The 25279-nt window shown below is 34.1% G+C and overlaps 1 protein-coding gene across 1 annotated transcript; it reads left to right on the top strand.

The window, feature by feature from the left end:
* Positions 1 to 728: 728 nt before the first annotated feature.
* On the top strand, positions 729 to 24822 carry LOC132725301 (serine-rich adhesin for platelets-like; the record flags this gene model as incomplete). Its single annotated transcript, XM_060710402.1, is given in 20 exon segments — positions 729 to 939; positions 3566 to 3682; positions 4065 to 4413; positions 4681 to 4860; positions 5036 to 5166; positions 5590 to 5727; positions 6165 to 6290; positions 15043 to 15237; positions 15526 to 15675; positions 15945 to 16162; positions 16531 to 16559; positions 17008 to 17259; positions 17458 to 17601; positions 17850 to 17996; positions 18182 to 18340; positions 19629 to 19760; positions 20155 to 20421; positions 23334 to 24113; positions 24393 to 24545; positions 24736 to 24822. Coding segments are annotated over 20 exon segments (3814 nt in total), but the record flags the coding sequence as incomplete, so codon positions are not given.
* Positions 24823 to 25279: the final 457 nt, after the last annotated feature.

The raw sequence follows: 25279 nt of genomic DNA, 5'->3' as shown, positions 1-25279 counted from the left end.
CCCTTACTGCGTTAGTATCGCAGTAGAAATAAAGTTATAAATACTAAAAATCAGTCATTAATCACACAAAACATGCATATTATTACAAGAATCTTCAATCCTTTTTTCCCTAAAATCTTTGTTCATTTTTTCTTAAGTTTGATTTCATTGAAATATTTTTGAATCATCCGGAGGCATGTAGCTTTAAATGTATATAATATTTTTTTCTTCTTCTTTTATTCACTTTTTTTTTAGTTGAAATGTCAACTGTGTGTATTCACAGAAAAGATAGGTAAACATATAAAATCAACTCTTTTGTTTTTCCTGTCGAATGGTTCATTCGGACATATTCTCCAGTGAATTATTAGACTGATGTATTTACAAGAAGAAAATAAAGACATTTAAAATTACAAAACCCTTTTGTATAATAAATACACGAAGTATAGTTAGTTACTATTATATTACTCATTATAAATGTACGTACTGTTCTTATAAAATACTGTACAAGAAAGAAATATATATTTTGAAACTTTTTACAATTCAAGAGTAAAAAGCAAAGTACATTTACTACATTCTAAAAAGAAGATAGTGAAGAAAAATACTTCAGATTAATGAAAAAACTGAATCACACCGTGATTGAAGGAATGAATATCCATCCAGACATTTACGGGTACGGCAATATAACGGTTTTTAGAAATCATTGACGAGGATGAGTTGTGTCCCTTCTACTTATAGTCACATGGTCAAGAATTGACCAATGAAATGACTCCAGACTTGCCGCCATCTTATTTTATGGAAGTCTGCATGTGGGAAAATCTACAATTTTTTAAAGATATCTGGGAAAACACATAGTTATCGTTTAAGACAACGCCTTCATTTATTTTCAAGGGAAGTGGGAAAATGGATCGCCCAGGTTCCCACTCCCAAAGAGTACCTTATGCCAGGAAAGAAGGCCGAAAGGTAAATGTCCACAATAAAAAAATTATGAAAAAAAATTAATTTGCCCTTTAAAAATGGGATCTGTAGGAACATCCAAGTTTTAAGTGATGAATATAGGCATTCCTTAATGATTATTTCTTTTGGATTGAATGAATTTGTATGAATGTAAATATGAATTAAAAATGTGAACTGTCTAATACTTTGGTCATGTGCAAGGTTATGACTGTCTCCTGCATATTATGCAATGTGGTTTTTGTGATGTGAAGAAGTCTGAATTCATGTTTGAACTCTTGAAAATGTTTTGATACTGAAATGAATGTAGGCAGTCTTAGGGGTAGGTTTGTCGGATAAACAAACTGTAAATTAATATGAAAAAGGCAAAGCCTTAAAGCGAGCTCGATGTACTTTTAACGTGAAATAGTATTGAATAATCGCGCATTTTATTTCAAATGCATTGACGAGTGCGTGTGAGGTTACACGTACTGTGTTAAATATGGCTCCGCCCCTGTCGTTAAATGAATAACGAGTTTTGAAAACGTTGATAAAACTTTGTTTATTTTATTTCACTCTATAATTTTTCAAGCGAAATAAAGATTATTAAAAGTGAAATAAATGTAAAACTTAAAACGTTTGTGACATTAAAATAGCGTACTTGATTTGTTTGTTTTGCACGTGCTGTTTGGCGCTACATTGTGACGTCACGTAAACAATACTTTAAACGTCTGTACAGAGTTAACGACCGAATAAAAGATATTGGTGTTCGGATTCATTTTCTTAGTTAGACCATTTTCTTTCATTCTAGATAGTTTTCACAACAAAATTCGACAAAAAATTGTTTTAATTTATCAGATTTTTCAAACAAAATGGCGCCTTCAATTTTCATTTTACATTTCCGTTCGATATTTCATCGACAGCTTCCGTTACTCTGGTTTCCTGTCCAATTATGGTTCCCATAGACGTGCGCGGGTGACCAGTCTACACATCCGTTTTCAGTCAGAATTCCTCAGTTTTTATCGTTATCTTTAAATTCGAAAGGTTGCGATGTGTCCAATTTGGTACTTCGAACGAAAGTTTTTAAAACCATCACTTAGCAGGTACTCTCGTTACCGTAAAGCTCGCTTTGCGAGCAGGCCCTTCGGGCCAGCTCGTCGAGCTCCCTATTAATGGATTGGCTAGGAGAATTTTGAGGTTAACACATCCTGTTTGAACCATAGTATTTATACATTTTGTATGGTATCAGACTTCCCGAAATACGTCGGTCCGACGGACATGTCCGATAAATTTTGATCAGGTCTGACAATTTTTTATTCCGGATCGGTCCGACTGTCCGGCTTTTATCCAAGCCGCATGTAAACAAAATGGCGTCGCTAAAGGTGCCAAACCTGGGAAAAACGAAAATCTACGTCAGAAGAGTGCACAGAACAGCAATAAAGGGATGAAAAGAATAGACCTGAGACAAAATTTAATGAAAAATGGAAGCAGAACCATGAATCATTGGTGTATGACAGGGAGGAGATGAAAATGCCCTGTACGGATTGTGTCGATTTTTACGGCAAAAAAATAAAAAACAAAAAGTGTCTTAGAAATACAAACACAAGTTTTTCATTGATTTTGATCAATTTTATTTGGTCCGACAGATTTTGTTTCGGTCCGACAGAATTTCATGGTATGTCAGACCGAATAACTGACAGTTTTTTTCAACTTTCGGGAAGTCTGTGGTATATAATTGATCAAATGTGTATCATGATAACTGACAGTTTTTTTCAACTTTCAGGAAGTCTGTGGTATATAATTGATCAAATGTGTATCATTTTGACATCCTGCGCAATTTCTGCCTTTTAAGGTCCTTCTTGGCCGAGTGGTTAAGGAGTTATCTTTAAATGAATTGCCTCTCACTGCTGTGGGTTTGAAACCCATTGATGAGGTTTGATTTATTACACGAAGAAATATGTATTGTTACCGATTAGAATGAATGGGATTCATACTTTGTCCCATGTTAAACCCATGTTAAAAAAAAAACAAAATATAAATTTACTACTTGGATCGTGATTTGTATTGGTTTTCTGCCCCATGCATATCATAAAAAGCTGCATATTTTGCCCCCTGGGTCCTGTAAAAGAACTCTCTTTTACAGACTATACAGACATTTTATCCCCCAATTCCAAACCTCAACATTTCTGATCTCAAATATATAATCACCTTGAAAAAAATACGCTAATTACATTTTATAGATGCACCAATAAAAAATAAATTGCTGTAAAGAATTATGACATGTTCTGTTCAATGTGTTGAAAAGGGTTTAAATGAATAAGTTAAATAGTAATGAAAAATCATTTAGTTTATCATGCAACTTGTTTAAATGATGGTGTTGGTCATATAGTCAGGGCTGCCGATTTTCCTCCTGGGTCATTTTTGAGATCGATGTAAATTCGACAAAGACAATAAATTCATTCGACCTGCAAAGGGTTGCTTGCGCATCCCCCTTGACCCCCCCCCGCATATTTTCCTCGGATTTTGCAATTTGCTGTTGGCAGCCCTGTATAGTGAATAAGTAATAAAAACAATTTCCAATTTTCTATCAAGCACAAGAGTGGAGCTCACTATCTGTCTGTCTGTCTGACAGCTTTTGTTTAATTTTATATTGCAGTCACTGTTTTCAAAAATGAAGGACTCTATGAGAGACATGCTTTCTCCATCCTGGTTAACTGATTTAGTGCACAATGTCAAGAAAGAATCTCCATCCGATGATAAAAATGTTGTAAAGGTAAATACCAGAATAACTTACATGATCGTTTCATAATATATACGTCTTAATTTTGACCCATTATATCACTGATCAGATTGAACAAGTAATATAATTTTAGGGTTTAAATGTCTGAATTAATAAATTACTTTAGTTCTGATTAATGGTAACTTGTAAGTTTGATTTATGACTAAAGGAAGCTTTTTCAAAGAAAAGAAGTTTTCTAATCTCTGATGCTAGGAGCAGTTATCCCCAATTTTCAAGTTAAGTCAATATTTATATACCTGATACAGTTTTGGAAATCATTAAATGTGAACTAAATTGTACATCATAAAAATGTTACAAGTAAAATCTTCATCATAATACCTGAGAAAATATATAGCACATAATAATACTGTTTCAGAGTTCTGACCCATCAACAGGGATGCAGTCTGGGCAGTCCAGTATGTCATCAGACAATTCACCATCTCAGACACCAGTTTTACCAGCAGGACAAGCTGGAATGATGGGTTCTTCAAGTCAGCAAGCAGGAATAAACAGGGATATGCAGTTCAAAAACAGAGGCACATTTGTCGGCAATGGGCAACCAAGGACTCTGGACTTTGCCGCAGTTGGTCATAGTATAAATCCAAGTGGTGTGTTAGCATCTCCTTTCCAGCAGGGGGCATTTCCACCTCCGATATCTGAGTTCACATCTGCTCAGTTGCCATTGGCACGCATAACTGAGAAATCTGATAGCATAATGGCACAGGGTAAGATAATCAGCAACAAAAAAAAGAATATATCTATAATACTATTCACCTCTACATCATTTCTGTATTTCAGGGCTAAATTACTTTGTTAAAATACTCTCTCTATAGAACTTATATAAGAATTTCATATATCCAAGGTCATTGATCTATGTTTAAAAACTGTTAAGCCATTTATACTATGTTAAGTATTATTAAAAAAACCCTGCTATAATTTGGACTTGAACTTTAAATATATTGTATGAAAACAAATGCTTGTATTTGTTACAGAAGACACAATGTCACAGAGAAGTGATGGATCTAAGTCTACAAGTGGCTGTTCTTCCATGGTCCCTCAACCAGATGTCCCTCAGAGGCTTGATACAGCTGGGGACAAAAGAAAAGCCCCAGAACAGATGACACTAGGGGGCACATCACCCCAAGAACAGCAGGTTGCTAAGAGGCAAAGATGTAAGGGGATTTTGTATTTCATTGATAGTTGTTAGAAATATGTGACATTTGTTGTAGTCATGTTCTCTCCAAATCCCATGTTAATGAGGCTTTTCAACTGGGCTTGTTTCTTAGATGTTATTAGAATAGAACAAAAAAACCAACAAGAAATGATATGCATGTTATGGTTTTTCAGTGCATGCTGGGACTGGTAGCAATCAGACATTCAACAGACGTTTAAGTGACACATTTATTAGTAAACAGCCTACCCCTGCAGTGACCAACAGGCCAGCATTTAATACCTCCCTGTTTGGCTCACCACTCAATGTAAGTATTTTTTTGCTTAAGGCATGTTGAATGTTGATAAGTTTGTGTTTGTATTTGTAACATAAATTAAATGAGCTTCTTTTACTATTGAGGCTGTTATAATTTTAAGACAAGGCACCCCATGTATCATTTAAAATTTGTATAATACTGTTTTTTTTCTTCTTTTTTTTATTTTATCCACTTTCTAAAGAAAAAAATTGGAGCCATTGTCATAAACTTGTTGGCACATGTGTTGGTTAACCTTTTTGTTAAGGTCCATTTAGGACAGGTGTTGTTTTGAAACACATTGAATTTCTGTCATCTTATTATTTTATTATTCATATTTGAAAGATTTTAATTAAAAGGTTTATAATTTTCATTAATTACTGGAAAGATAAGATATTTATGGTGCTGTTCATATATAATAGCACATTATTATTTCAGAATGAGTCTTCTCTGCTGGGAACTAGTGTTCATGAGTCAAGCTTTTACCCTGGAAAAACTAAATTTGGTGGTCGTTCATCAATCTCCTTCAGATCTCAAAGAAAAAATATGGATCTAAACCAATCTCTGCCTAGTCGAGTAAGTTTAAGGCATTAAACAACTGCCCATACTTAGTTTTTGTATTCATGAGGTGTTTACCAAATCTTTGAAATCTCTATCTTGGAAATCAATAAATTGGCAGCATTCAGTTTTGATAACCTTGCAAAACAAAAGTGCTATGGAACTATTCTCAAATGTTTTACACTGAAATAGCTTTGTATGTTTTAATATTTATAAGTAACCTTATAGTGTTAACATGGTAAAACTACAACATATGAAGTATGGAAGAATCTTCATTCCTTTCCTTTTTTTTACAAATCTATAAACAGTGGTTACAGTTGACTGGTACAGTAATGATTATTATGTTTTAAAATCACAGGAGTTTTTAGTAAGTATTGATTATAATTACGTTAAATTTATTTTGTTTAATTATGCTAGACAAGTGTCAAAAAATTGTATTCTCTTATTGTTTGTAGCTGTCAGTTCCAGTGAAGGCTTTCATGAAGGCAAGGCCAAGACTGACTCCCAGTAAAGAAGCTGTCACCAGTTCTACCGCAAAAAGAATTCTTGAGGCACTGGATAAAATGCCTACACCCCTGAATGTAAGTGTTCTTCCTTATACATATGTAATTTATATAATAGTGTCCTTTCGTAAATATAGCTTGATGCCACAAGTACTGTTATAAGAAAAAAAAATTGAATTTGAGTGGGCATGCTGTAACTTTATCACTTGCCATTCAAATCGGTTGTTAGGGACATTGAATTTTTCATGTGAGGAAGCTTTACGTCTTGCTTGTTTTTAGTCCCCTACCGTTTTAACCGGGGGGGGGGGACTTTAGGTTTACCCTCCGTCTGTCTGTCAGTTTGTCAGTCCGTCCACAAAACCAGGTCCAGCGAATACGCAAAAAGTACTGAAAATATTTTTATGAAACTTGATAAATGGATAAATGGCAGTATGGAGATTATGCACGTCTTTTTCTTTTCTTTCTATGTTGAAAATTCTGGTTGCTATGGCAACAAAAAGACTGAAAATATGGCAAATTTAACCTATAAACTGGATCCAGTGATAACTCAAAAAGTACTGAAAATATTTTTATGAAACTTGAAATATGGGTAGATGGCAGTCTGGAGATTATGCACATCTTTTTTTAGCTCACCTGTCACAAAGTGACAGTGTGAGCTTTTGTGATCGCTTTTCGTCTGGCGTCCGTCCGTCCGTCGTCTGCCGTCCGTAAACTTTTGCTTTAAATGACATCTCCTCATAAACCACTGAGCCAATTTCATCCAAACTTCACAGGAATGTTCCTTTGGTGGTCACCTTTAAAAATTGTTCAAAGAATTTAATTCCATGCAGAACTCTGGTTGCCATGGCAACCGAAAGAAAAATCTTTAAATATCTTCTTTTAAACAACCCTAAGAGCTAGAGCTTAGATATTATGCATGAAACATCTTCTAGTGAGTGTCTACCAAGTTTGTTCAAATAAAAGCCCTGGGGTCAAAATTGGCCCCGCCCCAGGGGGTCATAGATTTTCCCTATATGCATATAGTAATAACTTAAAAAATCTTCTTTTAAAGAACCCAAAGAGCTAGAGCTAAGATATTTGGCATGAAACATCTTCTAGTGAGTGTCTACCAAGTTTGTTCAAATAAAAGCCCTGGGGTCAAAATTGGCCCCGCCCCAGGGGGTCATAATTTTCCCTATATGCATATAGTAAAAACTTAAAAAATCTTCTTTTAAAGAACCCAAAGAGCTAAAGCTAAGATATTTGGCATGAAATATCTTCTAGTGAGTGTCTACCAAGTTTGTTTAAATAAAAGCCCTGGGGTCAAAATTGGCCCCGCCCCAGGGGGTCATTGATTTTCCCTATATGCATATAGTAAAAAATCTTCTTTTAAAGAACCGAAAGAGCTAGAGCTGAGATATTTAGCATGAAACATGTTCTAATGGGTGTCTACCAAATTTGTTCAAATAAAAGCCCTGGGGTCAAAATTGGCCCGCCCCAGGGGGTCATTGATTTTCCCTATATGCATATAGTAAAAACTTAAAAAATCTACTTTTAAAGAACCAAAAGAGCTAGAGCTAAGATATTTGGCATGAAACATCTTCTAGTGAGTGTCTACCATGTTTGTTTAAATAAAAGCCATGGGGTCAAAATTGGCCCCGCCCCAGGGGGTCATTGATTTTCCCTATATGCATATAGTAAAAACTTAAAAAATCTTCTTTTAAAGAACCCAAAGAGCTAGAGCTAAGATAATGTTTAACTTATGCAAACTAAGACCAACTGCCATAAGAATGTTTAAACATTTTGATAAAACACAATACATTTTAGAAAAACAGATTAATATCTTTATTTCTTTCAACTAACATCTGTCTACCTGACTGGAAAATAATAAATAAAAGAAAGAAGAAAATAACCTTATTGTCTTGATAATATTTTCAACAAAATCTAAAACAGAAAAATGGCAATTCCCATTGGATTTTTGACCGTGGTGAATTCGTCCATGACGGTATGAGCTGTTTACAAGTTGGGCTATGTCTAAATGCTTTACGTTTTGTTATTGTCGCCACTCGTCAATACGTCAACATGTTTACTAGCCTTAGACTGAGCACTAACATGGGTGTCCCCTTTTAATGCATTTAAATGAAGAATGATATATAGAAATTATAAAAATGTCGGCGGATGAAATGTATTTACACTACATAATAAATATGAAAAACAACCGGGAAACGATCCGACCTTTCCGCGACTAATTATTCGTTAGAGTATTATACTGCTGCTCTAAAAATAGACTTGGAATTCCACTTTAATTTAGGTTGAAAGTTGAAACACAGATTACAGGGTAAATAACGTCCGAATCTTACAAAAATATTATGTAAAATTATATATATTAAAAAACCGGTATTCCTAGGGGTCGTACCGGTACGTACCGCGTCTGAACGAAACCGCGGTATACCGGTAATACCGCATATCCCTAGTCAAAATTGGCCCCGCCCCGGGGGTCATTGATTTTCCTTATATGTGTATGGCAAAAACTTAAAAATCTTCTTTGAAAAAACCCATATAGCTAGAGATTAGATATTAAGCATGAATCATCTTCTAATCAGTGTCTACAAAGTTTGTTCAAATAAAAGCCCCGGGGTCAAAAATGGCCCTGCCCCGGGGGTCATTGATTTTCCTTTTTTTGTGTATAGCAAAAACTTAAAAATCTTCTTTGAAAAAACCCAAATAGCTAGAGTTTAGATATTAAGCATGAAATATCTTTTAGTAAATATCTACAAAGTTTGTTCAAATAAAAGCCTGGGGGTCAAAACTGGCCCTGCCCCAGGGGTGTCATTGTTTTTAACTATATGTGTATAGCAAAAACTTAAAAAATCTTCTTTTAAAAAACCCAATGAGCTAGAACTTAGATATTTAGCATGAAACATCTTCTTATGGGTGTCTACCAAGTCTGGGGGGGGGGGCTATCTACAGGTGAGCGATCTCATGGCCATCATGGCCCTCTTGTCTTTTCTTCCTATGTTGAAAATTCTGGTTGCTATGGCAACAAATAGACTGAATTTCAAGATTTCTGATTTGAATTTTTACGCTTTTTCACTATAAGTTTTTTATTTTTTAAGGTGTTTACTTCAAACTTTAAATATAAGTTTCTGGTCATCAACCACATCATATGTGACAGGGTTTACAACTCTAGCACAAAAATTATCAGAATTACTTCCCTTGAACTTAGAAATGTTGTCTTTTTTAGCTCGACTATTCGATAAGAATAAGTAGAGCTATTGCAGTCACCCGAGCGTCGGCGTCGGCGTCGGCGTAACCACTTATGTTAAAGTTTTTGTAATAGTTCAAATATTTTCAAAGTCCATTGACATATGGCTTTGAAACTTTGCACACTTGTTCACCATCATGACCCCAACCTGTAGACAGGAGGAGGTAACTCTATCAAGCATTTTGACAGAATTATGCCCCTTTTTGGACTTAGAATTTACGTTAAAGTTTTTGTAATAGTTCAAATATTTTCAAAGTCCATTGACATATGGCTTTGAAACTTTGCACACTTGTTCACCATCATGACCCCAACCTGTAGACAGGAGGAGGTAACTCTATCAAGCATTTTGACAGAATTATGCCCCTTTTTCGACTTAGAATTTACGTTAAAGTTTTTGTAATAGTTCAAATATTTTCAAAGTCCATTGACATATGGCTTTGAAACTTTGCACACTTGTTCACCATCATGACCCCAACCTGTAGACAGGAGGAGGTAACTCTATCAAGCATTTTGACAGAATTATGCCCCTTTTTCGACTTAGAATTTATGTTAAAGTTTTTGTAATAGTTCAAATATTTTCAAAGTCCATTGACATTTGGCTTTGAAACTTTGCACACTTGTTCACCATCATGACCCCAACCTGTAGACAGGAGGAGGTAACTCTATCAAGCATTTTGACAGAATTATGCCCCTTTTTCGACTTAGAATTTACGTTAAAGTTTTTGTAATAGTTCAAATATTTTCAAAGTCCATTGACATATGGCTTTGAAACTTTGCACACTTGTTCACCATCATGACCATAACCTGTAGACAGGAGGAGGTAACTCTATCAAGCATTTTGACAGAATTATGCCCCTTTTTCGACTTAGAATTTATGTTAAAGTTTTTGTAATAGTTCAAATATTTTCAAAGTCCATTGACATATGGCTTTGAAACTTTGCACACTTGTTCAACATCATGACCCCAATCTGTAAACAGTAGGAGGTAACTCTATCAAGCATTTTGACAGAATTATGCCCCTTTTTCGACTTAGAATTTACGTTAAAGTTTTGTAATAGTTCAAATATTTTCAAAGTCCATTGACATATGGCTTTGAAACTTTGCACACTTGTTCACCATCATGACCCCATCCTGTAAACAGGAGGAGGTAACTGTATCAAGCATTTTTTTTACTATCAAGCACTAAGAATAGTCGAGCGTTGCTGTCCTACCGACAGCTCTTGTTTAAATAACTTCTTTATTTTTAGCTCGACTATTCGATAAGAATAAGTAGAGCTATTGCAGTCACCCGAGTGTCGGCGTCGGCGTAACCACTTATGTTAAAGTTTTTGTAATAGTTCAAATATTTTCAAAGTCCATTGACATATGGCTTTGAAACTTTGCACACTTGTTCACCATCATGACCCCAACCTGTAGACAGGAGGAGGTAACTCTATCAAGCATTTTGACAGAATTATGCCCCTTTTTCAACTTAGAATTTACGTTAAAGTTTTTGTAATAGTTCAAATATTTTCAAAGTCCATTGACATATGGCTTTGAAACTTTGCACACTTGTTCAACATCATGACCCCAACCTGTAAACAGGAGGAGGTAACTCTATCAAGCATTTTGACAGAATTATGCCCCTTTTTCGACTTAGAATTTATGTTAAAGTTTTTGTAATAGTTCAAATATTTTCAAAGTCCATTGACATATGGCTTTGAAACTTTGCACACTTGTTCACCATCATGACCCCAACCTGTAAACAGGAGGAGGTAACTCTATCAAGCATTTTGACAGAATTATGCCCCTTTTTCGACTTAGAATTTATGTTAAAGTTTTTGTAATAGTTCAAATATTTTCAAAGTCCATTGACATATGGCTTTGAAACTTTGCACACTTGTTCACCATCATGACCCCAACCTGTAAACAGGAGGAGGTAACTCTATCAAGCATTTTGACAGAATTATGCCCCTTTTTCGACTTGGAATTTATGTTAAAGTTTTTGTAATAGTTCAAATATTTTCAAAGTCCATTGACATATGGCTTTGAAACTTTGCACACTTGTTCACCATCATGACCCCAACCTGTTTACAGGAAGAGGTAACTGTATCAAGCATTTTTTTTACTATCAAGCACTAAGAATAGTCGAGCGTTGCTGTCCTACTGACAGCTCTTGTTTAATGTATCTACTTCAAACTTCATAAATATGTTTCTTATTATCACTCAACATTTTTGAGAAGGTTAAATACTCTTGCAAGACTATTTCCAGAATTATATCCCCCTTGAACTTAGATTTTTTTCGAGAAATTGGTATTTTTTACTGCAACTTCTTCATTCCTTATAGGATTTACTTTAAAATCCCATATCATAATAATATGACAAGGTGCATAAATCTAGAATCCATATTTCCAGAATTATCTCCTCCTTAAACTTCGAATTTTTCTTATTCATTCTTTAAAGGGAACGACAAGGTTAGAATAAAAACTTGATTTCAGAAAAAGAATACTATAAATAATAAATCTGCAAATTTTCTGCCGCCAAATAATAATATTAAACGAATGATAACAAAATTTAAATCGCTAAATCACCGATTTCTACAAATCAGTAAGCGCGGCCATGTTTGTGTATTGGTCGTATAAAAACAGGTGCGCGTGATGTCATTTCCCCACATCTTTAGATTTATGATTAATCTAGTTGAATCGTAGGGAAATATTAATATAAGAAAGTATTGACCAGACAATTTAATTTTCACAGGTGTAGAGGAGATTTTTCAAAATACGTAACAATATAAAAAAAAAAAAATCAACGTCTACCTGTCGCACCACTTCAGGCCAGTGATGCCCGTTACTCCAAACAATGCTATGTTCATTAAAGTCTCATCTTAATGTAATTATACAATATTTCACAGATTTAATAAATACACGTTATTATTTAACAAAGTTTCACAATCAAATAATGCAATTAAATAAACAAACACACCAACGAATAATTGGCTGTTAATTATTGAACGGCGATAATTATCATTATTATTAAAATCCTACTAAAACGTGTTCGTAATAGTACATGTAATTAAATTTTTGCAGTTTGATTCTGACTTTCAAATTAAAAGTTGTGAACATTTGTTATAATTGATGTACACATTTCAAAAATGTAAGCAACTCTTTTGAAAAGTAAATTGCTAACATGTCTGTCAACGTATGATGCTGCGCATCATAATCGTAGCCTAATATTAACTGCAGTCAAAACATTTCTATTGGCTGCTCAAAAATCTAATTTGCATAATTTATTCACACAATTGCTGGTTCTTACTACTTAATTATGTCTAATACTGTGCATTGTCCATTTTAATTGTTCCTAATTTGCACCAAATGTTCCTGTCACACTGTGTACTAACGATTTTTATTGCTCCTTGTATGCCTCTGTGCCGACAGACCTTTTGATCATGCACAATGTTGCCCTGATTAGTTAATCACCCTTGTCAAATATTCTAATGACGAAATAGACATCTATTTTTTGTTACGCTTCATCAGTGAACTGAATGACCTTAGGGGAAATTAAGTTCCACACCTGTCAAATTATACTGTAAATTACAGCATGTCATAAAATAGCAACACATTTTTTTTTCAGTTACCAATAATCATTTTAAATATTAAGTAGATTTATGATTTTTTTTGTTTTATTGGATTAAATTTACGGTAGAAGAAATGCGTATCTGTGTTGGAAAGGAATTGGGTAAGTAGATAACGTGGAAAAAAGCTATAAACCCGAGAATACGCGTTATTACAGGGGAATGGGCAACCTGTTGCTGTTGGTACCAGTTTTGACTGGGTGCCTAAATAACCTAACGGACAGTTTTGTTTTCATACGATATTAGTCTGGCTGCCGATTTTCCTGCGCCATTCTCATTTTTAGCGTCAATGGCGGAAAATCGCATCCTCAACAGATCTCTGCATATTGATTAAGTTGATATTTTACGCTGAAAATAGATACATGACCGGCGATGTACCCTATTCGGACAGCTTGTCTAGCGAAAATTAAGTACAAAATAAAAGGATATATCGTCAATTTGAAGAAGTTTCTCATAGTACCCAAATTAAATTAATGGTTTATCTTTGAAAATTAAGCAGTCATTGCTTAAATCATATCGTGGGATCATCAGCAAGCTTGAAAAGCGGACAAATGATAATTAATGTCGAGGCATCTTCAACTAATTAATTAAAGCAATTCAGTTCCATATGATGTTTTCATAAATAATATATAATGTACGCAATAAGATTAATAAGTTCTTCATCAAGATACATTTCAGTTGTACCAGCGTGTACACCTATACCGGAAGTGGGTGTAACAAGTCACAATCTCGGTCTCGTCTGTCTCGCGAGAATGACAGAACGCCAAAATGGCGGCGCCCATGAACTTATTTCTCAAGTAAAAAATAGTGTCTTTAAACACGAATTTCTCACTTATAGGGTTGATGTCAACAGAAAAACTGTCATGGTACCTCTTTTTAAATCATGAATATTTATATTAGACAGACATCAATCCATCCATTCCTATTCCTTTAACTTTCTAATTTTTTCTTCATGGATGTTCTTCAAATTCAAAATAAACATTCATTATCAACACCTACATTATATTTTTTTTAATTTTCATCTTTGTTACTTACTATACATTATAGTTAATGCTATATTTGAAAATTGTTATTTTTTACTTATCTTCTTAATGACTATAAATAGTATCTTTTAACTTAAAGTAAAACTCACATCATATATGACAATGTTCATAAATCTAGCATCTTTATTTCAAGAGTTATCTCCTCTTTAAGAATTTTGTATTAGAATATGTTATATTTTGGTAACAGGGATGTTTAAAAAAAATAACTTAAGAGTCTCCTTCAGTCTGTCTGTATGTCTGCCTGTCTGTCTGTTCATAAAAACTGTTTCCTGAGATCACTTTTAAAGATTTTTTTCCAACAAATCTACTTAAAATAGAGAAAAGTTGAAACATTAGTTATTATACTTATTCATCCTGAGAAAATTGGACCTTTTGATTATCTGTTGTATAAACATAATTTACTTACTAGGCAGGGAAACTTAACACATTACTATGATATAGACAAACTTAGAACTCGAAAAATTAAGTTCATTCATGTCATTCATTCACTGGTAAAATTAAATGGCCAATGGCCCATCATAATGTTCCTGGGGTTCTAACCCGTAGGGGACTTATGGATTGCTTGCAATACTATGATAATTGCTTGTTATTTTGGGAATATAACATAATACACCAGGTATTCATGCCCCTGTTTAACTTACAATTTTGTCAAAGTTGGTCAATGAAAGTCTTTGTGCTTAACAGACAAGTGTTAACAACTTAACACTGCCTGCTGTGCTCTTGTGTATTGGGAATGATATGTTCCGATATTAGTTATTGTAGTGGGAAAAAACCAGATGTTGGTTCCATCCAGATAATTATTTTATTTGAAAGTATGCTAACATGCCATGATGGGTATCTTGAGTTTCCTATCTGTTAAACTTGGTCAGGTAATGTTTGAATGTTTTCATTTTAGAATATTAATTTGATGTTATAACAATTCTATGGTTGTAGGATGCCAAAAAGATTCCAATGGTTCCACGTCAATGGACAGAAAGTCCATCATTCTTCTCTAGAGACACAAACAGATCTATGACGAGAACTGGACCGCCTACTCAGAAATTGAATATAAGCTCCCAGGCTTCAATAAGTAAAAATAGACAAGTTAGCTTTGCACCTTTACAACAGCCTAAAGCTACATCTAGTCAGGTCAGTGATGATAATTTAAACATAATATATATTTAAATTTTTTCAAAGAAAAAAGGTTCAAATGGTTTCATATATGAATTTGATTTGTTTCATATATGAATATGATTTTTTACTACCAGAAGTTTATCTCTAAATGGATTATGTATCGAGTAGACAGCTGGTATAAATGAAGGTTACAAAATTTTAGGAGTATTTTTCAGTTAACTCGAAGTAAATCTTACACCTAATACAAATTTGTAGATATTGTTACGAATTAAAATATTGTGCTGTAAATATTTATTCATATAGATTCAAGAGGATATAAGCAGGAGACCTACCAGACAGGATACAGTCATTCTGAATAATGAAGTTTCTGTACCGTCAGGCAAAATGAAGAGAGATAAATCATACCACAGGGGCAGTGCTTCTGTAAAAACAACCCTTGAGGAAGATGACACCGTAAATATTATATTCTTATGCCTATATAACATAAAAAACCTTTAATATCTTGATAACAATGCATATATAACATAAAAAACTTTAATATCTTGATAACCATCTGTTTGATAACAATGCCTATATTCATTTAAGTATTTGATGCATGAAAGTCAGATAGATATAAGATGTAAATATACAAAATTTAATTAAAGATGATAAAAAGTCTTATGAATTAATCCTTTAGTTACCTGCATGGTATAAAATTGATTTGATCATATATCATTTTACAGGTGATTATCCCCAACTTGAACACAGAATTTACATTACCTGTAAGTTCAATGCCACAGTTCAATTTTGCAACACCAGCCTCTCAATCAAATATAGATAAGGCAGTGAAAAGAAGTGCAGAGTCACCTGTGAAACAATCATTGAACTTCACTTTCTCTTCCCCAATAATTGAGCCTGTACCAGCTAATAAACCTGCATCACCACAGAAATATTCGGTAAAGTACATTTTTCTTCTAAATTTTGTTAACATTTAAGTACATGTATTATGAATTATAGTTATAACTGTGATTAAGAGTGTTTAGTTGCAATATGTAGAAATTTAAAACATTTTTAAAAAAATCTCATTAAAATTTATTTTTGAAAAAAGAATTTTGGGATATTTTCAATTTTTTTCGGGTTTTTCCCAAATTTTAGGCTCCCCTATCATTTGTGGGTTTAAGAAAAAGGAACCCAAAACCACAAGGGTTAGGAAAACCTTTTGTTGCCACATCAACCCGTCTTTTGGGGTTTTTCAATAAAACCAGCTTTTATTTTCCCTCATCCCCCACCCACCAAGTAAAACCCCATGGAAATACTTCCCCAAACCAGCCCCCCAAAACCAAAGCCAAAAGTCAATGGTATGAGCAAATGTTGTTTTGTAAATATGAATATCAAAATAAAAATAATTCTTTGAAAGTTCATCATAATAAGCTCTGTTTACAAGTTACATTTTCATATTCTTTAATTCTTATTCTTAGTAATCACTCATCTTTCATTTAAGTGAAGGTTTAAAGTCTAATTTATTGAAAGCAGAATAAAATTTGAATGTACAAATAGGTATGCTATATGTATATCAATATTTCAGATATCTCATGTCTTTTTCAATTTATTAAATTATCATTAATACCATTAAAAAAACAGATATGATATAACGTACCGATGGTATACTCTTACACCCTTACTTGATCACATGTTGTTTTATTAGCAATTCTCTGTGCTTATGAGAACTGATTTCTCCCATGCAATTTCATTTTCATTGGGAAAAAAGTATGTATTTATGTGTATATATATTTTTGTTCTATTAAGGTCCTGTTGAAACTTCTGTTGGGGGAATAAAAGTAGCCGCTGAACTTAAACAAGGAAGTGTGATGGATATATTAGGAGGCAGTAAATCTTTCACATCCCAGTCCAGCACACCAAGTACAAGTGCTCCCCCACTCAGTGAGATATTTAAGAAAACAGGTTGGAGTTGTGAAGTTTGTCTGATCAACAATAAAGATGCTGATAGCAAATGTGTGGCATGTCAAACACCTAAACCTGGTGGGCAAAAACCCAAAGGTGATTTAAAATATTTGTTTTTTGGTATATTACTGTTGTAATATTTTGATGTAGTTTAAAATGAGGCTTTAAGTAATAAACAAGTATAGACTGACCTTTAAATATTTGAATATTTATTTACATCATTACATGGTTTTTACTTAGTTTGAATATACTAGTTACTCTTAAAATGTATGCCTCTTAAAATTTGAAATTCAGGTGATACATCAAGTGCTCCTCCACTCAGTGAGATATTTAAGAAAACAGGCTGGAGTTGTGACGTTTGTCTGATCAACAATAAAGATGCTGATAGCAAATGTGTGGCATGTCAAACCCCCAAACCTGGTGGGCAGAAACCCAAAGGTACTGTATGTTTTCTAATAAACGCCAAAAGAGGTGTTATATTTTACAAAAGGGGGATATTTTTTTTAAGTACTAGGGCTGGAATTAAGAATTCACAAAATGAAAGTCAAAATAGAAAAATGGCAGTGACTTGTCTTTACACTCGCAAACCTTTGCTTACTTGAAATTAATATTTATTGTTATTGTTAAGTAAATGATTATATGATTTTTCTTACCCGACATGCTTATAATTACTTTATTTAATTCAGGTGACTCACAATCAAGTGCACCCCCTCTCAGTGAGATATTTAAGAAAACAGGCTGGAGTTGTGACGTTTGTCTTATCAACAATAAAGATGCTGATAGCAAGTGTGTGGCATGTCAAACCCCCAAACCTGGTGGGCAAAAACCCAAAGGTGATTTAAAATTTCCAATTTTTAATAAATATTTAGATAATTTTTAACATAAAAGCTTAGAATCATTTGATTGCAGTATATTCTGATAATTAAAGGAATATATAAATAAAACACAAAGTATTCTTTATTAGACATAAACCGTATTTACTGTTCATTTTACAATATACTATTTTTCTTTATTTTAGATGTTTTCTCTGTACAAAAAAGTGATCCATCAGAACCTTTGAAATCTGATTTGTTTGCCAAGTTTAAACAGCCAGTAGGAAGTTGGACTTGTGATACATGTTTGATACAGAACAAGCAGGATGATATTAAATGTGTGGCTTGTCAGACTCGTAAACCAGGTATGTCCTTTTATTTCATGCTTTCCAGTGTTTTACTGTAATATATCAGATGATTATATTCTAATAAACCACTAGTGAAATTCATAAAATATAATTTTTACTGTAGCTGGACTAGATCTGAATGCGGATGAAAAGAATATCATAACTAAATGGAATAACTGGCAAAAATTAATGTCATCATATGTAAATTTTGCTTCTTTAGGAAAAGAAAGTGGATGTCATCATACATCATGTTAAAAATGTAATAAAATTAGAGAAATTTAAGAGAACTATATTTCAGAATTAATGATGTGAGGTCATGATATGATGACGTCATGAAGGAGAATGTGCGACGTTACGCGGCAAAATCAGTAAAAAATACTTAAAATCACTTTAAAAGCATGAAATAAAAAGAAAATTTATTTGTTTAACATATAAAATTTAAATATATTTCATTCGTGAACACCAGCTATAATATTTTCACTCCTGGCTACGCCACTCGCGAAAATATTGCATCTGGTGTTCACTCAGTGAAATATATTTCAATCTTACATGAAAAACAAACAAATATCCTCTATATAATGGGTAAACATTTTCAGGATGTTTTCTAAATTTATCCATTGTACAGCTAAATTTCTTGAAAGGATTTGTCCTGTCTCCATTTTTTGGAACTTTTCATTATCCTTTTCATCAAAGAAAAAGGAGAATTTTTTTTTCTTTTTTAGTTTAGTTTAGTTTAGTTTTAAGTTCACAATATAGAGCTAGTCTGACTATGGTAGTTCAGACTTGCCTATTTCGATACTGTTTGCAAGTGCTAATGGGGTTTTGATGCATAGGAATTGACCACAAAGGCTGTAGTGTATGTTAGACATTATTTAGCAATATATGAAAATAAAACATTGTAAGAACGGAAAATATCAATAAAAATGCGTTATTGTTGTGTTGAAAAATATGTTAACTATATTATCGAGGGAGAAAAAAAACGGCGCATAAACATGTAGTCCCTAACCAGTGTTAATTGGCAGTTTAACACTTTTTTTCTATTTTGTGATACTGACAAAATCATGAGGCGATGTTGAGACCAAATACTTGTGTGCAAAATTTCAGATCATTCGTACTCAGTTTTTGCAAGAATACCATTTTTATAGCGTTATGAAAAGTAAATGCAATGCTTTCAACTCAAATTAGGCCAAGAATGACACAAAAAAAAATTGTTTTCAATTAGTTGCGAATATATTTTTTGAAAGATTTAATATTGATAATAATTATAATGTTGCCAGTATAGTACATTCTTGTTTTATTTTCAAAGGCTCTGCAACATCCAACACATCACCCCTAGTGAGCTCCATTCAGCCAGGAAACTGGATCTGTAATGTCTGTCTTATACAAAACAAGAAAGATGATACAATATGTGGCGCATGTAAGGCTGCAAAATCAACATGTAAGTAATAATTATATTACGCCCCATGATTTGTTTCCTTCATATATATTAGTATATGGTTAAAATATAGAAGTGAGTAACCCAACAAAAGGTAACATTGAAAAAAATAATATATGTCAGCTATTCTTACACAAAAAATGTTTTTTACATGCTTTTAAGTAGATAGTGAAATTATAGTTTCACATTAGCCAGAATATGTCTGAATGCTGATAAAAAGAATATTTCATGAATAAATGAAAACATTGTCAGTAAAATGTGCTTGATTACAATAGGCACATGGATGATATTTGCATATATCATGTTGAAATTTTACAAAATTCCTGAAATCATACAAATAGTTTTTTTAACATTTAATGATGTATTGAAAAAATGATATTTTATTTGTGTTTTACAGCTAAACCAAGTGAATTAAACAAGTCAGACAGTTTGTTTGCTAAGTTCAAGCCAGCTGCTGGAAGTTGGGAGTGTGAGGTTTGTCTAGTACAGAACAAGTCTGATGACAATAAATGTGTGGCTTGTCAGACCCCTAAACCTCTCAAGTTCTTTAAACATCCCCCTGGTGACTGGGTATGTGATACATGTCTGGTCAACAACAAGGCATCAGCTGTAAATTGTGTAGCATGTAATTATGTAAGACCAGGGCCACCTCGTACACAAGCAGGTTTGTAATTATGTTAATACATAATGAATTCTGAATACAGTTTGTTTGTATACAGTATTGAGTTACATGTAGAATAAGGAACCTGATGACAAAGTGTATGTTTTAGATTGTTAAATATAATTGTGCTCAAAATGACCTACGTCTGTTGATGTGTTTTGTTTTTATACCCCCGCACAACAAAGTTGTAAGGGGGGTATACTGGAATCAGCTTGTCCGTCCGTCCGTCCGTCCGTCCGGCCGTCCGTCCGTCGGTTTTTTCTTGTCCGCCCAATAACTTAAGATTCCTTTGACCCTTAGTCTTCATATTTGGCATGGAGGTTAGTCATGATTAGTAGATGACCCCTATTGATTTTGAGGTCACTAGGTCAAAGGTCAAGGTCACATGGGCCTTGACTTCAAAAAGCTTGTCCGCCCAATAACTTAAGATTCCTTTGACCCTTAGTCTTCATATTTGGCATGGAGGTTAGTCATGATTAGTAGATGACCCCTATTGATTTTGAGGTCACTAGGTCAAAGGTCAAGGTCACATGGGCCTTGACTTCAAAAAGCTTGTCCGCCCAATAACTTAAGATTCCTTTGACCCTTAGTCTTCATATTTGGCATGGAGGTTAGTCATGATTAGTAGATGACCCCTATTGATTTTGAGGTCACTAGGTCAAAGGTCAAGGTCACAGGGGCCTTGACTTCAAAAAGCTTGTCCGCCCAATAACTTAAGATTCCTTTGACCCTTCAGACTTCCCGAAATACGTCGGTCCGACGGACATGTCCGATAAATTTTGATCAGGTCCGACGATTTTTTATTCCGGATCGGTCCGACTGTCCGGCTTTTATCCAAGCCGCATGTATACAAAATGGCGTCGCTAAAGGTGCCAAACCTGGGAAAAAACGAAAATCTACGTCAGAGGAGCGCGCAGAACAGCAATAAAAGGATGAAAAGAATAAACCTGAGACAAAATTTAATGAAAAATGGAAACAGAACCATGAATCATTGGTGTATGACAGGGATGAGATGAAAATGCGCTGTACGGATTGTGCCAATTTTTACGGCGAAAAAATTAAAAACAAATAAGTGTCTTAGAAATACAAACACAAGTTATTCTTTGATTTTGATCAATTTTATTTGGTCCGACAGATTTCGTTTCGGTCCGACAGATTTTCATGGTTTGTCAGACCGAATGTCTGACAGTTTTTTTCAACTTTCGGGAAGTCTGCCCTTAGTCTTCATATTTGGCATGGAGGTTAGTCATGATTAGTAGATGACCCCTATTGATTTTGAGGTCACTAGGTCAAAGGTCAAGGTCACAGGGGCCTTGACTTCAAAAAGCTTGTCCGCCCAATAACTTAAGATTCCTTTGACCCTTAGTCTTCATATTTGGCATGGAGGTTAGTCATGATTAGTAGATGACCCCTATTGATTTTGAGGTCACTAGGTCAAAGGTCAAGGTCACAGGGGCCTTGACTTCAAAAAGCTTGTCCGCCCAATAACTTAAGATTCCTTTGACCCTTAGTCTTCATATTTGGCATGGAGGTTAGTCATGATTAGTAGATGACCCCTATTGATTTTGAGGTCACCAGGTCAAAGGTCAAGGTCACAGGGGCCTTGACTTCAAAAAAGCTTGTCCGCCCAATAACTTAAGATTCCTTTGACCCTTAGTCTTCATATTTGGCATGGAGGTTAGTCATAATTAGTAGATGACCCCTATTGACTTTGAGGTCACCAGGTCAAAGGTCAAGGTCACAGGGGCCTTGACTTCAAAAAGCTTGTCCGCCCAATAACTTCAAGATTTCTTTGACCCACAGTCTTCATATTTGGCATGGAGGCTAGTCATGATAAGTAGATGACCCCTATTGACTTTAAGGTCACCAGGTCAAAGGTCAAGGTCACAGGGGCCTTGACTTCAAAAAGCTTGTCTGCCCAATAACTTCAAGATTTCTTTGACCCACAGTCTTCATATTTGGCATGGAGGATAGTCATGATAAGTAGATGACCCCTATTGATTTTAAGGTCACCAGGTCAAAGGTCAAGGTCACAGGGGCCTTGACTTCAAAAAGCTTGTCCGCCCAATAACTTAAGATTCCTTTGACCCACAGTCTTCATATTTGGAATGGAGGTTAGTCATGATTAGTAGATGAACCCTATTGTTTTTGAGGTCACCAGGTCTAAGGTCAAGGTCACAGGGACTTTGACTTCAAAAAGTTTGTCTGCCCAATAACTTTAGATTCCTTTGACCCACAGATTTCATATTTGGCATGGATGTTGATCATGATTAGTAGATGACCCCTTTTGATTTTGAGGTCACTGGATCAAAGGTCAAGGTCATAGGGACTTTGACTTCAAAAAGTTTGTCCACCCATTAACTTAAGATTCCTTTGACCCACAGTCTTCATATTTGGCATGGATGTTGATCATGACTATAAGGTGACCCCTATTGATTTTGAGGTCACTGGGTCAAAGGTCAAGGTCACAGGGACCTTGACAAAAAAAAAGCTTTTCTTCTCAATTGCTAAAGAATGTCCTGTCCGCAATGTATTGATTTTGACATTTTCACATTTGAAGCATGTAGAATACATAACTTAGCAATGCACTGGCTTAGTAACCTAAGATTTGGCAGGGAGGTTGTCCTTGAGCTCTAAATGGCCACTGTTGATTCTGACAAAGTGGTATGCGGGGGTATTCACGCCATGATAGTGGCAGTTCTAGTTTCTCCAAGTAAATTTTAGATTAAATTATTTTGAATGAACCTTTATAAGATAGTGCTTAAAACGTTTATTGACTTTTCGGTTGCTTTGAAATTAAAATTTTCTGTTGAATGCTATTTTGGGAAGGTTTCTCTTTTTCAAATAAGTGAGTTTTCACATTAATCATGATGCAAATTTGTCTGACAATTTCTGAAGGACATTCTATATTTTAGTTCCAAGCATTGCAAAGTCATACACAGTATCTCAAGCTAGTGGATTCAACTTACCAAGCACAGAATCAGGAGGCGTTACCATCTCCAGCACAGGTGGCTTCAAATTCACTGTACCAACATCAGCTTCCAGTACTGCTTCAGGTTTTGATGTGTCAAAAATAAACACAAACACAAATAAAAGTGCTGATTCAAAATTAAGTGGAGGATTTAAATTCAATTCAGATATGAAGTCTGAAACATCTACAAGTTCTGGATTTAAGTTTGGCTCTCAAACAAGTTCTCAAAGTGATAAGCCTAGTGTTAATTCTGGTGGGTTCAAGATAAATGCTCTACCACCTTCTGGTGATAAACCAACTTCTGGTTTTCAGTTTGGAAACAAGGATATGAAACCTGAAAATAAAGATGGTCCCTTAAAATCTGCTGGTTTCCAGATTGGAAAACTTGACAGTACAGTATCATCTAAAATACCTAGCTCAAGTTCAGAGCAGGTTACAAATGTAGGTTTTGTTTTTGGACAAAAAGCAGATGCGATGAGCACTAAAGGTGATACAAAGACTACTATGTCAGTGCCAGGTGGCTTTTCATTTAAATCCTCAGACTCAAATTCTAGTTCTGTTACAACAAATGCTACAGAAACTGTGACAAATACTTCAAAGGGAATTGGTGGATTTAACTTTACATCACTAACTAGTAATTCAGTGGCGGCAACAACATCAAGTAGTTCTATAGGAAATTTTGCATTTACAGCTACCAAAGTGACAGATCCTAGTGCATTATCAGGTAACAGTTACCTTATTGATTTAATTAACATTAAAATTTTGATATATTATTGATGCTTTTATCTTATAAAAACACATAAATAGATAAACATAGATTAAACTTCTTCGTATAAATCATTAATTTTTCAGTTTATTAAATTCTAATCTTAATTATATTGATTAAGGAAGTTAGAAGGATATTGAAAGGAGTTTAGTAGCAAAAGTGAATTAGTTAATTGATAATATTGGTAAATCAAAGTGTATTGTTTACTTTGTTAATTATTATTATTATGTTATTAAGGTACCTCAAATCCATTGGACAATACAAAGCCTTCAGTTGGAGGATTTACATTTAGTCAGAAGCCTGTAGATTCAAATACCTCAAGTTCACCATTTACTTTTGCTCAAAAATCAACATCTGTGGCATCACCAACTAAACGTGGAAGAGATGATGGTAACTATAATACATTATATACAACTTCTATATATCTTACAGTAATGTACATGTATGACAATTATTTACTTCTAGATCCGACAAACTTGCACAGATCTTTATTGTTTCATGATGGAGTACTTCACTGTTACATACTTGAATAATGTAAGTGTAAGAAAAAAGAAATATAAATGTAAATTTGGTTTTTCAGATACAGGAGAGCCTGCTATGAAGAAATCTTTTGGTCAACCTGCGGTCACAACTTCTTCAACACCATTCCAGCTTGGAGCTAATAGTGGTATGTTCAGTTAATATACAATTTCAAGATGTTTCCAAAAACACTTCATAGAAGTAGAAATTTGTCATTGTGCAAAAACTTTAATGTGGACCATTATTACAAAGTTTTGGTTCTGACAGGTTAATGGTTAAAAATGTCCATTAGTATTGGTATACATTTTACGGGACCACAATTACCTCAAAATAGCATTCACAATCTTGTTATATCACTAATGTCAATGACTATATATATATAAATAGCCTAAATTATCCAATGAGTTAGAGAGCTAAATTTAGAGTGAAAGTGATTAGAATAGTGTATAATGAAATGCTCTCTCCATTTTCATTTTCTTTTTTTTCCACACAAAAGTTAACTTAAGGGTGACTTGATTTATTCTTCCATTTAAAGAATTGGTATATAATATATCATCAAGCCATCACTTTTGCATATACATTTATGAAGTGTACAAAATAGCAAT

The sequence above is a fragment of the Ruditapes philippinarum genome, unplaced genomic scaffold, assembly GCF_026571515.1.
Source record: "Ruditapes philippinarum isolate M1 unplaced genomic scaffold, ASM2657151v2 ctg351_1_1_1_1, whole genome shotgun sequence".
Classification (NCBI taxonomy): Eukaryota; Metazoa; Mollusca; class Bivalvia; order Venerida; family Veneridae; genus Ruditapes; species Ruditapes philippinarum.
The sequence above is the reverse complement of the archived record's forward strand: the minus strand, read 5'-3'. Positions and strand labels throughout refer to the sequence as shown.